A 15114-nucleotide genomic window follows, 5' to 3' on the forward strand; every position below is an offset into this window, starting at 1 on the left:
CCCATCTCTACTAGTGATTGTTGGAGTGATCTTGGGCAGGTTATTTCAATCTGTCTGCTAAATATCCACATCTGTACAGTGAGTGAGAGGTTTGGATTAGACCTTCCAGTATTGAATTCTATTAGGAGAAATTTTACGTTACCCGGACATAAGCTATAAGCTATATCTTATATATATATTATATTTCAGATATAAGAAAATAAACCAAAGAAGATCAGATCAGGAAAAATCAAACACATTTTAAGTTTCTCAAAGCAAGAAAAACAAAATACAAACCAAGATGCTAATGTAAAAACAACAACAACAACAACTAAACTAACTTTTATTTTTCAAAAAACAATCTATCTGTTCAGAACTGGGTCACTTTCAGCACATGCCCATATTTTTGACAAATACAAAAATCTTTCCTTTGAACACAGAACATTTTACTGCCCCGAGCTCTCCCAAATAAATAATTTCTCCTTGATATGTCGGAATTGTCCAAATACTATTTACATCTCCCCTTCCATCAACACTAGTGCATGTCAGTAAAGGAAAAAAAAAATGGTACAAAGCTTATTCTTTGGCATTCACATTTAAGTCAGCGATACAATTAGAAACTCATTTCTGTAATAAACATTCCAAGATAATTTAATAAATTTCATTGCTGCTGCAATGGAGCCACTGTATTAAAGCTTTTAGATGGAGCTGTAGGCTTCCTGCTGTGAGAATATTACTTCCAGTCTATTTATCAGCTTGTCCTCCTATAGCCCCCAAACACATGCTTTTCTTGCTCTGAGTGTTAGCACGACAAGAAAGCAATTTGATTTTTTAAAATTAAAATTTATTTATGTAGTATCATGCAAGGCAAGACAACTTTGGAAGACATGGTGCTGAAGCGGCTTTGATCAGAGTTTGTTTTTTGTGCTCACAGTTACTTTGAATTACAATTATTCCATGTTTCAGGAAAACCAACATTACTGATTTTAAACTACTATAACCCGGGTGTTGGTCATGCTTGTGCGGGGAAAGATTACACAAGGCGTTTTCTGTAAAGGTATAGATGCCTTAAATCCTTCTTGTATGATTGAGGGGAAACCATTGGAAGAAATGGGCAGCTTCCCAGGAGATGCTGCCTTGAGATGTTCCTGTAATTGGGCACACATCTCATACGCTGTCAAACAGAATAGACAATACTATGCTGCATCATTTCTTACAAAAATATCATTTACTCTTCTCTTTTGGGTACCCAAATACCTCTTTCCTATGCCTTTCATAAGTGCCTGTTCCTGTTGCTTATCAGACAGACTTAAATAAGAAATTGTTCTGATAGAAAATAGATTTGAAATCATGGATTTGAGGAGCAGATAGTTCTAATGTTTCTTTGTGAAAGACTATAGAATGTGAAAAGTATTTTTCTTATGGAGAAATTTGCATTGTGGGTACTTGTGAGCAGTGAGTAATCTTTTCAAACCCAGAAAGTGGAGAGTAGTGCATAGATAAGAGTCTGTTTTTCAGGTCAGATGTTTCAAGAAGATGCAATGTTCACATGAATCAGAAAACGCCTAAGCGACAATATCATTATGTAATAGAACTTCACAGAGTGCAGAGGCCCTTCCCTCTTGGTGTTGAGCAATTTCAATTAGAGGCAGAAGCAGTACTTTGGTCTCCAAAGATTTCTGAAAAGAATTCCCAAGCCAGACGTATGTGGATGGGAATGAAGACGTAGGCCGTGTACACTACCATTCCCACAATCGTGAGGAAAATGGTGTTGAACATGGATCGTTCCCAGGGCTCCAGGACAGCGCAGCAGCTGATGATGGTGTACTGGTAATAGAGCCAGGCAATGTAATCCTTTATGGACCGTAGATTCATCATGTCAGCCAGCAGCAGTCAGTTGGATCTGTGAGAGAAAGACACAGCTTAGAAGAATCACAAGTCTGACAACTAAAATATGAGATTCCCAGACTGCCAGGCTCGATCTGGTCAAGTTAACCCTCTAGTTCAGTGCTCCATCAGGTCTGCGAGTGCATTTGTGGGGTCACACACTCCATAGGCAGTTTTACTTGATGCATTATTTTAGACAAAAGAATCCACTCATTGTACTAGATTGAAGACTTTTTTCTGATTCTTTCAAGATGAGAAATTATGGTAAGATTCTCACAGGGAATTCTCTATCTTGGAGCTCCTCGATTTGTATTATGGAAAGAAGTGTGGAAGAGAAGAAAGGCAGAGACGCTGTGAAAATCTTTAAGGACACAAAAAAGTCCTCAATTGATATAATTTGCAAAATTTCTAGGCTCATATTGAATTATATTAGAAATGAACCCTTGTTTAAAAGCACAGACTCATATACACGCATCCACTTCTTCAGAGAAAGAGAAAAACGAATTTTTCCTTTTCCCAAAAGAGGAAATCCTAGGAGAGGATTCACATTCTGTGAATGAGATCTAGTAGGAAAAATTCTGGGCTAGCTCAATTTGCAGATTAGTTACAAGTAAGAGAAACTAATAGTCTCTTTGGCCTTCTAAGACATCACTGTTTTACACTGTTCCAAACATGTTCCAAAAAAATCCTAGTAGAATCAGCCAGATGGCTCATTGGATAGAGCACCAGCCCTGAAGACAGAAGTACCTGAGTACTGAGACACTTAGCACTTCCTAGCTGTGTGACCCTGAGCAAGTCACTTACCCCAATTGCCTTAGGGGAAAAAAAAGTCCTAATAATCAATCGCCAATCAGCCAATAGGCATTTATTGGGCAGCTACTATATAACAGACTCCATGTTTTGTATTCCTGGGGATACAGGAAACAATTCCTATTCTTAAAGAACCCTTGGAGATACAATGGATAGTCTTGGACCTGGAATCAAGAAGACTGAATTCAAATGCAGCCTTAGTCATTTATTGGGCTGTGTGACTTTGGGCAAATAACTTAATTTCTGTCTGCCTCAGTTTTTACACCTGTCAAATTGGAATAATAATACCATTCACATCCCAGGTTTGTTGGAAGGATAAAATAAGATAATATTTGTATAGTGCTTTATAAATCTGGTGATGCTGTAGTGGATAGAAGACTGGGCTTGGAATCGGGGGAAGCTCATTTTCCTGAGTTCAAATCTAGCCTCAGACACTTACTAGCTGTGTGATCTTGAGCAAGTCACTTTACCCTATTTGTCTCAGTGTCCTCATCTGTCAAGTGAGTTAGAGAAGAAAATGACAAATCATTCCAGTGTCTCTGCCAAGAAGACCGCAAATGGGGTTGTGAAGAATCAACATGGCTAAAATGATATAATAACTGCAAATCTTGAAGCGCTATGTAAAGGGTAGCTGTCATAAGAAAGACAAGTACATATATCAAAAGAATAAATATAAATAAAAGGGCAGTTAAATACAAGGCAAATGGGGAGGGGAGGATGCTAGCATTTGGAGGTGGTGATTGAGCTTTATCCTGGGGAAAAAAGAATGATTTTATGCATCAAAGGTGAGGAGTGAGTGATTCACGAGATGCAGAGAGATGGAAATGAAGGGCTGGATGGGAGGGGCAGGGAGAAAGCGGGTTTGGCTGGATTTCAGCACAAAGGATAGGGAGCATCATCTAAAGAAGTTGGAAAGTTAGGCGGGGACTGGATTGTGTAGGACTTGGAAAACTAAATGAGTTCCTGTGTTATAAGGAGCCATTAGAGTTTATGGAGCATCCTTTTATGACTGAATTTAACTACCTCATTTTAATCTGTATTTTATTCTCTTTATTTAGAGATGAACAAATCTAAGTTTCTTATTTTGCAGGTAAGGAACTTGAGACCCATAGAAACTGTGACCAACCCTAGCCCTCACCCTAAATGTATGCACAGCCTGTTGTTCCTCCTCCATTCTTGACGAGGACCACGGCATCAGAGAGGTGATGCCATGGCCTGTAAGGGAATTAAATTTAAGCGAGGGAGAGCTGTGCAAGATCACTTGCCTCACTTTCCCCTCCAGAACCATCTGGGTCCAGTAGCCAGATTTAGATCAAGATGACAAGAGATGATCCCAGATGCAGCAAGAGACCTTGGCCTTTTTAAGTCTTTAAAAAACCAAACAGGTCTCAATTTCACTGAGGCAATACCCATTTAGGGATTAAGGGCATTGAGTGAGAATCAAAGGAGAACTTGAATTCAGATCTTCCCGACTCCAGTCTGAGAACTCTATCCACAGCCTTTTCTAGATGAAGGAGGAAGACAAGGAAAGAGGAGATAAATGGCTGCCGAACAAAGTCAGAACTTCTCAGGATTCCTCCACCTGCTCCCTTTCAGAGAGGTACAGCTGGACTGTTCCATCACATCCATCAGATCCATCAGCACTCAGGGGAGAGGAATGACTTTGTGTCTCATTGTTCAGGTCCTGGCTTTGTTTGGACTTGATTCAGGCAGGAAGTCAGAAGGGTGTGCTTTATAATAAATAAAGGAGAAAAAATTGTTCCTTATAACACCACCCTAGAGTCACTAGGAGAAAGGAGTTCAGAACTGTGAAAATGACTAACCTCTGATCTCTGTTTAGATGGTCCTGCCCCCTCAACCATCAGTTGGCCTTGGGGCTAGACTTGGGACCTCTGAGCTTCTTCTTCTCTCTCCCTGTAAAGGCCTTGAGCAAGTCTGCTGGGAGAGAAGCATCCTAAGGATTTCTGTGGGGCACAGTTTTACCTTTTGAAATCTCTCTGAGGACTAAGCTGTTTTTTTCAGACAATAAGAAAAAAAATAGAATTCTCCAAATTTCAGGACTCCCCTAACAATGGATTCTTCCCTCTGAAATAGACAGGTAATGTTGCGTGCTGTCGTCTCTAGAAGCTGCCGGATCACTCTCTGGGAAGAGATCTGCTGTGTCTTCTACTCAAATCTCTCCGACAGATTCTTCTTCCTGTAACGAACCGTTGTCTCCAGGCAGTTGCTGTTAACTCTTGTCCAAAGAAGTGACTTCCCTTCCTGCAGAGAGCCCCGTCAGGCCTGATGTAATGCAGAGAGTCTTCTCCTTTCTCTGAGAGTCCTCTCTTTTATTCTCCCAGAGAATGGGCGTGGGATAATGCAAGGGCTTCTGGGAAGAACCACCCCAGCCAATGAGCTTGCCCCCTCTATCAAGTCAACCTGAGTTCTCACCTTGTAATTGTCCAGAAAACCTGAATTCTCACCTTGTCACTGTCCAGACAACCTCAGTTCTCACTTAGTAATCCTAACATCTCCCCCTTTCTTTTGATTTAGAACATAGGACAGTCATGACCTTGAAACATAAATCCATCAATATGGGAAGTATTACAGATAATTACATAAATTACATAAGCACATAGTAACATAGTAACATAACACATGCTAGAAGTATATAACATAATCATAATCAAATAATCATAAATTGAAAATTTATAAATGTCCATAAGTCCATTGTCCATTAGTCTCATCTTGTGTGAGGAAGTCCAATGATTCCTGCTGGTTTTAAAGTTCTTTAACAGTCTTCTTATTATCCATGCTCTTTCAGTGTCAGATGTTTCTTAGATCTTCTTCTTTATTTTGAGGTCTTTCTCTTTTTCTGTCTCTCTCTGATGGACAAGGCGAATATGACTCGTTGGCACCCATCTGATTCCTTCTCCTGCTGAAGAAATACAAGCAAACCCTCTCCCCCAGGCAGTTAACCTATCTGGTCCCTTCCATTCACCACTTTCTGGATCTCTCCACATCACCTGGCGATTATCTAAGGACAGTGGAGATGCTCTCACTGGACACTGCCCTTCTGGTGGGTTATAAAACCTGTCTGCTGGAGCCAGTGCATCTTTGTCAAAAATTAGAAAATTAATGGTATAGAGAACTAAATTTAGAAGTTCCCTAGGGCTACCTGTGGCTCCCCCTTTCTTTTGTTTTTGGAGGAGTGTCTTAATATCTCTGTTTCTTCTCTCTACTATTGCCTGCCCTTGAGGATTAAAGGGTATGCCCGTGGTATGTAAAATCTTATACTGTGCACAAAAGTGTGTAAAATGTTTGGACGTATATGCAGGTCCATTGTCTGTTTTTATTGCTTGTGGCACACCCATAATTGCAAAAGCCTGTATAAGGAATTCAGTGACCACTCGGGCTGTCTCTTTTGCTGCTGGCATTGCAAATGTGAATCCTGAAAAGGTGTCTACCACAACATGAATAAAAGATAGACGACCAAAAGATTTATAATGGGTCACATCCATTTGCCAGATTTCATTGGGTCTCAAACCACGAGGATTCTTCCCTGGAGGGAGTGTAGGAGCGTGGAAAGGAAGACAAGCTGTACAGCTTTTTACTATGCTCCTAGCTTCCTCTCTTGTGATTCCAAATTGTAAACGTAAAGCTCGAGCAGCCTGATGATATTTAGAATGAGATTCTTGTGCTTCCTGAAATAAAGGACTACTGGCTAACATGGTTAGAAGGCTATCTGCCTTTGAATTTCCATCAAAAATGGGACCTGGAAGTCCACTATGTGAGTGGACATGCAAGATATAAATCTTGCCTGGATGTTTTCTCACTTGCTCTTGAAGTTCCTTAAAGAGCTGATAAATATTGGAGGCTGCAAATTTTATTTGGGCTGTGGCAATTCTTTGTACTACACCTACTGAATAGGCTGAATCAGTAATTATATTTACGTCTCCTGGGTAATAAGTGAGAGCTAGCATGATAGCAAATAATTCATTCTGTTGAGTGGATTGAAAAGGAGTCCTGATTACTCTCTTTATGGTTAAATCATGAGAGTATATGGCACAAATATTTTCTTTGGAGGCATCTGTAAAGATTGTTGGTCCTTTAAGAGGAACCTTAGAAACCTTTTCTTCAAAAATCCATCGCCAATTATGTAGTAGCCGGGTAATCTTTAATGGAGATCCATGTGCAAAATTTGGAGCGGTGGCCAATAAAATTTGCCATTCTGGGATGGTCTCACAGCATACATTAATCTGTGCGTTAGTATAGAATGTGTATATTTTTTCAGGACTTATCCCAGATAATTGTGTTACTCTCTTAATAGCCTTTAATAAAATCCTAGCCACAAGCACTGGGTAAGGTGTAAGGCTTTGTTCTGGTTGTGCTGGGAGGTTCACCCACTCAATCACTCTGTCTCCTTGGTGAAGGACTGCTGTGGGTGCCTCTTTTGTAGCAAAAACTGATATTTCCAAGGGTTTTTGAGTGACTCTTTCAACCACATTGGATAAAGCCAGTTCAACTTCTCTCAAAGCCTTTTGTGCTTCTTTTGTAAGCTGGCGTGGTGAATTTAAAGCACTGTCTCCCCTTAAAATGTCATATAGTGGTTGTAGTTGATTGGTAGTTAAGCCTAACACTGGACGCATCCATTGGATATCTCCTATTAATTTTTGAAAGTCATTTAAGGTGTTCAACTTCTCTGTTCTTAAGGAGAGTTTTTGTACTGTAAGCACCTTAGGATATACTTCATATCCTAAATATTGAAAAGGAGCATGTCTTTGAATTTTTTCTGTAGCTATATGCAGTTTGTAGTACTTTAATGTTTCCATGGTCCTTTGTAGACATGCCTCTAACATTTGTTCCTCAGGTGCACATCCCAAAATATCATCCATATAATGTAACAATATTACTTTTGGAAAGGCTTTTCTTACTGGAGCAAGAGCAGCTGCAACATACATTTGGCACATAGTAGGGCTGTTTTTCATTCCCTGTGGCAAAACTGTCCATTCATATCTTTTATAAGGCTCAGCCAAATTAACACTAGGCACTGAAAAAGCAAATCTTTTCATATCCTCCTTATCTAGAGGAATAGAATAGAAACAATCCTTAATGTCTATAACCCATAGAGGCCATTCTCTTGGCAACTGAGTAGGAGATGGAAGTCCAGGCTGAAGAGTTCCCATAGTTTCCATCTGTTCATTTACTCTTCTTAGATCAGTTATCATCCTCCATTTTCCAGATTTCTTTTTCACCACAAATACTGGGGAATTCCAAGGACTTAGAGAAGGCTGCAAGTGTCCTTGGTCAAGTTGTTCTTGCACTATGTCTAATAAGGCCTGAATTTTATCACTTCTTAAGGGCCACTGTTCTACCCACACTGGTGAATCAGTCTTCCACTGAATAGGAACTGGTGAAAGTGCAGGTAGGCCTTCAACAGCAGCCCTGCCTAAAAAGCCGAAGTGCTTATTTGTAATCCTATCTGCTGTAAAATGTCTCTTCCCCACAGATTGATGGGGATTTTTTCAACCACAAAAGGAGTAAAAGCTCCTGTTTCTCCTTCAAATACCCATCTCAAAGGTCTAGCACTAACTTCTGCTGCTATTGATCCTCCCACCCCAGACATATAGGTGTCTTTTTTAATCTTTGGCCAGTGACCGGGCCAATTGGCACCTCTAATAACTGTACGATCTGCACCCGTGTCTACCAATCCTTCAAATGGTATTCCGTTTATATAAATAGTAAGCATAGGTCGGTCAGCTGTCACAGCTGCTGTCCAATATATTCCTGGATTTTGTTCATTGGAGTCAAAATCTAGGCGACTATCACTAGGTTGCTTATTAGGGGTCCGTAACAATAAGCCTGATGCTACTACTTCTCCTGGTTGATAAATCACACGTTGTCTGCCTGTGTTAGTGACTGGGATATTAGATACACGTTCTCCAGTCTCCCACATCAGTGTATGGATGGACACTGTTTTGTAGGCACTCTCAGAAGGTGAAATGGTCAAGCCTACTGTGCCTGGAGGCAAAGGATCCATAGGCTCAACAGGAACAGATTTCACTTCTCCAGGGAGTATCTCGGTAGTCTCTACTGCACACAACTCTATTTTTCCTAATTTCAATCCCTTTCTTCCATCTGATTGCCTTTTGGCTGATTGATCGTGTCTTAAAATTCTCTGGATGTAACCTCGGCTGCCATCATGCCCCACGTTGGGCGCCAATTGTTGCGTGCTGTCGTCTCTAGAAGCTGCCGGATCACTCTCTGGGAAGAGATCTGCTGTGTCTTCTACTCAAATCTCTCCGACAGATTCTTCTTCCTGTAACGAACCGTTGTCTCCAGGCAGTTGCTGTTAACTCTTGTCCAAAGAAGTGACTTCCCTTCCTGCAGAGAGCCCCGTCAGGCCTGATGTAATGCAGAGAGTCTTCTCCTTTCTCTGAGAGTCCTCTCTTTTATTCTCCCAGAGAATGGGCGTGGGATAATGCAAGGGCTTCTGGGAAGAACCACCCCAGCCAATGAGCTTGCCCCCTCTATCAAGTCAACCTGAGTTCTCACCTTGTAATTGTCCAGAAAACCTGAATTCTCACCTTGTCACTGTCCAGACAACCTCAGTTCTCACTTAGTAATCCTAACAAGGTAAAAATGTATTTTTTCCTACCCGAGGGAAAAGAGAATTGTTTCAGTTTGGCCTTTAGGAATCCAGATGGTTAGTGGCTACAATGGAAGAACTGAATTGACTGGGCTTGTCTTTTGATAAACCTTTGGACAATCTCTTATGGACTTCAGATTTACCACATTAAAAAATGTAGGAATGGAAATAATTATCTACTTATTAAAAAGCTACATTGAGTTATCTAGGATCATGTCGGTTATTTTGTGGCAGCTTTCTTTTGGAGAGTCTTAAATAGAATACTCAGATGTGTAACTAAGGTGGGGTGGCAAGGCTTTGAAGCATGGTGCAGAATTTAGAGTGCACTGAATTTAGAAGGAATCAAATTTAGAGGGCAGGCAGCTTATACTGGGGTATAGTGGATAGAGTTCTGACCCTGGAATCAAAAAGACTTGAGTCAAATCCAACCTTAGACATATATTGGCTATATGACCTTCAGCAAATCATTCATCTCTGGCTCGGTTTCCTCATCTGTAAAATGAACTTGAGAAAGAAATGGCAAACACTTCGGTATCTTTGCCAAGAAAAACCCAAATGGGGTCATGAAGAATCAGAAGTGACTCAAACAACAATATTGAGTAGGTCATGATGGTACTTGAGATCTTTCTGTAGCATTTTAAAGGAAGAGTTCAGAACCTAGTTAGCAATGATGATTTTAAATAAAGTCAGAAGCTGTTAGATAATGGATGGGGTTAACCCCTCTACAAACCACCTTGCCTCCCCCTTCTCTTCGATTGGCCATGCTTCCTAATGCTTGCCCTTGGCTTGCTTAGGGATGTTTGTTCTAGGTGCAAAAATTGCTAGGTCCAGCTTGGGAATTTGCCAGAGTATCTATTTATTTCTTGAACATAATGGAGATATGAGCCATGCTCACTACACTTGTAAGCTCTCATATGTGCTCATTCTAGCTTTGGAGGACATCTTTACTCCCATCTCTTCAGCTTTCCCGATCTTCCCCTTGATAGCTCAATTTAAAATTTTCCCAATCTCTTTCTGGCTAACTCTGCTCTGTTCTCCTTAAGATGAAGGCCATTTTATGTGTGTGGTACAGAGAAAAGAATGTTAGCTCGAGAGATAGAGGATAAGTTCACAACCCTAGCTCTTCCAGAAAAGTCACTTAATTTGTCTGGGGCTCTATTTTCTCATTTGTAAAATCAGAGATGCAGACAGGATTATCTCCAATGCTTCTAAATCAAAGGCCTAAATGAAAGATTCTATGATATTTGCTTTTCGAATAGACCAGCATTTATAATATTCTAAAACCTGAAAAAATTGTGTTGTCTTTTAAAAAACCTTAATAATTTTGTAGGCCCCTTGGGCCTAGTCTAGTGTTATGGGGCATATAATGTTTTACTGATTCAACCTCTGAAGCACTGTAGATTTGACTTTGATTTCTTTATTTGTTACTTCATAATTCTATCCTTAACTTAACCAGAATCTGCTCTTCACAGAGGTCCAAGGAAATTATCCCAGAAACAGAATTTCATGAGTGGAAGGAACTTCATGAATCTTGCCTCTAAAGGCCCTGACACTCAGCTTCTGCTGGAAAACCACTAGCCATGGGAAAATCTCTGCCTCCAAGGCATCCTATGGTTGCCTTGTGGTTCTGATAATTACGAAATGCTCCTCTTTGTGGGATTGCAATTTGCCTCCCTACTTTGGAGCTATCGCGATTGGTTTTAGTTCTGGTCTCTAGATAAGCTTAATCCCCTTGCATTATATTACTATTGGTTATATTTGAGATTTTATCAACATGGGGGCTTGTGCTGAGGAAACCGAAGCAGGGAGGCATCTTTATTGCAATTGAGAGTTGTAACATTTGTCCCCAAAAAACTACATCTGGTTCTCTGCATGTGCAATGACTGAAGCAGAGCACCGTGGGATGGCAACCTCCTGATCATTCAATAAAGTTCTATTCATGGAGGCCCAAACTGGCACTCTCCCTTATGGTTTCCACATCAGACTCTTGAAGCATGGATTTTGATGTCCACAAATCTCCCAAGTTCTTTTCATATATTCCTTTTACCTCCCAAATCTTATTTTTGATCTTTGGTCCCAAGTACCAAATCTTCATTTATTCTTATTAAAATTCATCTTGTTAGATTTTGATTATTATTTTTAAAAATCCTTTGGGATCTCAATTTCATTCATTTATTCATTATAATCTCTCACTGGGATATAAAAACAAGGAAAAGCAGTCCCAAATTTTGAGAAGGGTGCAACTTAGGGGCAGATTTCCTCACAGTTAATTAATCAATTAATTAGCTGGCATTTGCAGGTAAAGGGAAGGAAGAAAGAAAGCAGAAACCAAAGAGATAGCTTTAGAATTTATAGCTTAGCAGATGAGTACCAGTGATATGCTGCTAAATGTTTAACAATTCTCTCTCCTCTACCCTGCAAAAGGATACATGTATGATACATTTTAAAATTTAATTTGTATTATTAACATTTTCTCCTTAATATTCACAAATCTACAAATCATCAGTGATTTGTAGCCTTTACTGATTTCTGAGCTATAAATGCTCACACTGAAAATTTAATATATGCACATATGCCTATTTATGTTTAATATACATATTATACATAATGCAACATATAATATATATCATATAATGCTTAATATAACAATTATATGTATAAATACACATCTGTTTGTGTCTACTGGAGACCATGGTGGGTTAGATCAAGGAAGAAAGAAAAAAAATTTAAAAAATTATATATTTATATATTTTACAAATGTTTAATTATTGTATTTTTATATAACTGCTGTATGTATAATTATATAATTTACATATTGTAATTATTCAATATGTATTATTAAAATTAAATAGGAAAAATAGAAATACATATACAAGTTTATATATGTAAATTTATTCTAGACATTTATTTATCAGTTCTTTCTCTAGATGAATTGTCTTTCTTCATTTGTCCTTTATAGTTAAATTAGGGACCATTTATAATCATCAAAATAACTTAGTTGCTTAGAGTTTATTTCATTGTCTCTTAAAAGAAGGTTTCCATCAGAACTTTTCTCCCAGATGGGGTAGATGAAGTGGAATGGACCAGATTTAATGCAAGTAATTTGTGACCTAGAGGGGGCTGATCTATGTCATGTTGTTTCACCCCCCCCACCCAGAGATACTCCTACCTCCCTCGGTGTCTTTGTGCTTAGTGATTTAGAAGAAGCTCTCTGACCCGATATATTTTGGTTTGGCTCAAAAAGAAAAGTTGGGAGACAGATTTTCCACTGCATTGTTGGCTTTTTTTTTTTATCTTCCTGGTAAATTTATTTGTTTATATAAGTATTTAAACAATAAAACAGCAAAATTACCCAACAGAAAAGAAAGTGATTTGGTTTTGGATGACTAATTGACTCTTTCATTATAATGTCTTATTGGCTTGTCAAGTCACGTCCAGTTGTTTTGAGAAATAACAGCCTGACACCACAGACTTGCCAAACAGATATTTGCCTTAGAAGCCAGTGTGAATTTAGTCAAGCCTTCAGTGCCAGGGGAGAGTGTTGTCTCTTGCTGGTATGCAGTGTTACTAGTTTAGAGAAAAAAATCATTATGGATGTTGTCTCCAAAACTGAATAACAAACCAAGTGGGAAAATTCTTACCATGCTGGTGATGCTGCTGGAGGAAATGGCTCTTGGGTTGGACTTTAATAGGGGAACTCAATAGGTGAAGAAACAAAGGAAGGACATTCTGGTGGATGGGTGGGGCAATGGGGTGACAGAAAGAGAGAGAGAGAGACAAACAGACACAGGCAGACTTACAGAGACAAAGAGAAAGGAAAAACAAAGTAACATGGACAAAGAGAAAAAGAGAATAGAGAAAAAGGGCAGTGAGAAAGACACAGACAGAAGAAAGACAAAGAGAAGCGGGGTCCAACTTATCCTTTTGGATAAAGTGGCACCCAGTGGGAGGTACTCTAGAGAGCAGAAGATCTAAATTCAAGTTCTGACTTAGAAGGGATAGAGATTACATAGGAAGAAATGGAAATTGGGAGGATAAAGTCATGCTAGGAGGCTACTTGAGAGCCAGTGCTGGAATTCAAACATGTATCTCCTGACTGAGATGTCAATATTTTTCTTCCCCAGCATCATCAGTCTTTTTGCCCTTCAGTCTTCTCTTAAGTGCTCCAAAGACTACCTACCCTTCAGCTTCAAGCTCTTCCCAAACCATAACATTTCCATGATCTTCTAAATTCCCAATTCAGTTTCTTCTTTGTACCATTCACAGTTGGCACAGTATCATACCCTACCTTGTATTTAAAAAATAAGTGACCTGAAGACTCCACCAAAAGAGAACAGTTCCATATATAAAGTAGAACAGAAAAGAGATTTTTAATGTAAAAACATGAATCTTTTATGTACAAGTTACTTTTTTAAAAAGTACATATCATAAATGCAATGGTTGTTACTTTCAAAGCTGTTCTGTTTGAATTCCTCTTTGAACTCCTGTTCCTTTTAGTGCATTTTAAAAATGGTTTAATGACTCTCTTTTAATTTTCTTTCTTTCTTTCTTTCTTTCTTTCTTTCTTTCTTTCTTTCTTTCTTTCTTTCTTTCTTTCTTTCTTTCTTTCTTTCTTTCTTTCTTTCTTTCTTTCTTTCTTTCTTTCTTTCTTTCTTTCTTTCTTTCTTTCTTTCTTCCTTCCTTCCTTCCTTCCTTCCTTCCTTCCTTCCTTCCTTCCTTCCTTCCTTCCTTCCTTCCTTCCTTCCTTCCTTCCTTCCTTCCTTCCTTCCTTCCTTCCTTCCTTCCTTCCTTCCTTCCTTCCTTCCTTCCTTTCTTCCTTCCTTTCTTTCCTTTTTTTTTTTTTTTTTGCAACATCTTGGTCATTGATAGTTTGGATTTCTTCCTTTGAAAACTGCCTGTTCATATTCTTTGATCATTTTTCTACTGAGAAATGGTTGTCATTCTTATATATGTTTGTATCAGTTTCTTAGTTACTTTGGTTTTCACACCTTTAGCAGAGAAATTTACTACAAAGATTTCTTTTTCTCCCAGGTACCTGTTTCCTATTTAATTTTGACAGCATTGATTAAGTTTGTATTGTCTTGCATTTTGATTTAAATATTTTATGAGATTCCATACTTTAATAGTGGGGCCTGGAGTCAGAAAGACCTGAGTTCAAATGTGACCTGAGACACTTATTAGTTGCGTGACTCTGAGTAAGTCATTTAACCCTGTTTGCCTCAGTTTCCCCATCTGTCAAATAAACTGGAAAAGGAAGTAGCAAACCACTCCAGTTTATTTGCCAAGAAAACATCAAATGGAGTCACAAATTTTCAGACATCCCTGAGCAATAGTAACAATTCCTTGATGGCGAGTCCCTTGAGGATGGGCACTTAAGCTGATATTATACTTCTTTGGCATTACCCACAGTGCCTATGTGAAGCAGTGTTGTCTAGTGGCTAAACATCTGGACTTCACATTGGGAAAATATGGATTGAATCTGATCTCAATCTATGACTCAGGAATACCAGAGTCTGAATCCTATCTCAGATGCAGTGTGACCCTTGGCAAGGAACTTCATATCTCAGTTTTTTCATCTGTAAAATGGGGATAATAATAGCATGTACCAACTTACAGAATTGTGTGAGAATCAAGTAAGTTCACATATCTAAAGCTTTTGCAAACTTCAGTGTACCGTATAAATACTAGTTATTTTTAGTTATATGACTCTGGACAAGTCTCTTCTAAGAGAATTGATTTCCTCTTTATAAAATGAGGATAAAGATAGAACAGAACTTTTGTAAGCATTACATAAGATTACATTGGTA

General features: G+C 38.9%; 1 protein-coding gene across 2 annotated transcripts in view; it reads right to left on the reverse strand.

The window, feature by feature from the left end:
• Positions 1 to 305: 305 nt before the first annotated feature.
• SPTSSB (serine palmitoyltransferase small subunit B) overlaps positions 306 to 15114 on the reverse strand; it is a 30673-nt gene continuing 15864 nt past the window's right edge. For both annotated transcript variants that reach the window (XM_074298122.1, XM_074298123.1), the window contains exon 2: positions 306 to 1882. In XM_074298122.1, coding sequence (XP_074154223.1) covers positions 1618 to 1857 — 240 coding nt within the window. In that variant the 5' untranslated portion in view covers positions 1858 to 1882 and the 3' untranslated portion in view covers positions 306 to 1617. The remainder of the gene's footprint in view (positions 1883 to 15114) is intronic.

The sequence above is a fragment of the Sminthopsis crassicaudata genome, chromosome 3, assembly GCF_048593235.1.
Source record: "Sminthopsis crassicaudata isolate SCR6 chromosome 3, ASM4859323v1, whole genome shotgun sequence".
Lineage (NCBI taxonomy): Eukaryota > Metazoa > Chordata > Mammalia > Dasyuromorphia > Dasyuridae > Sminthopsis > Sminthopsis crassicaudata.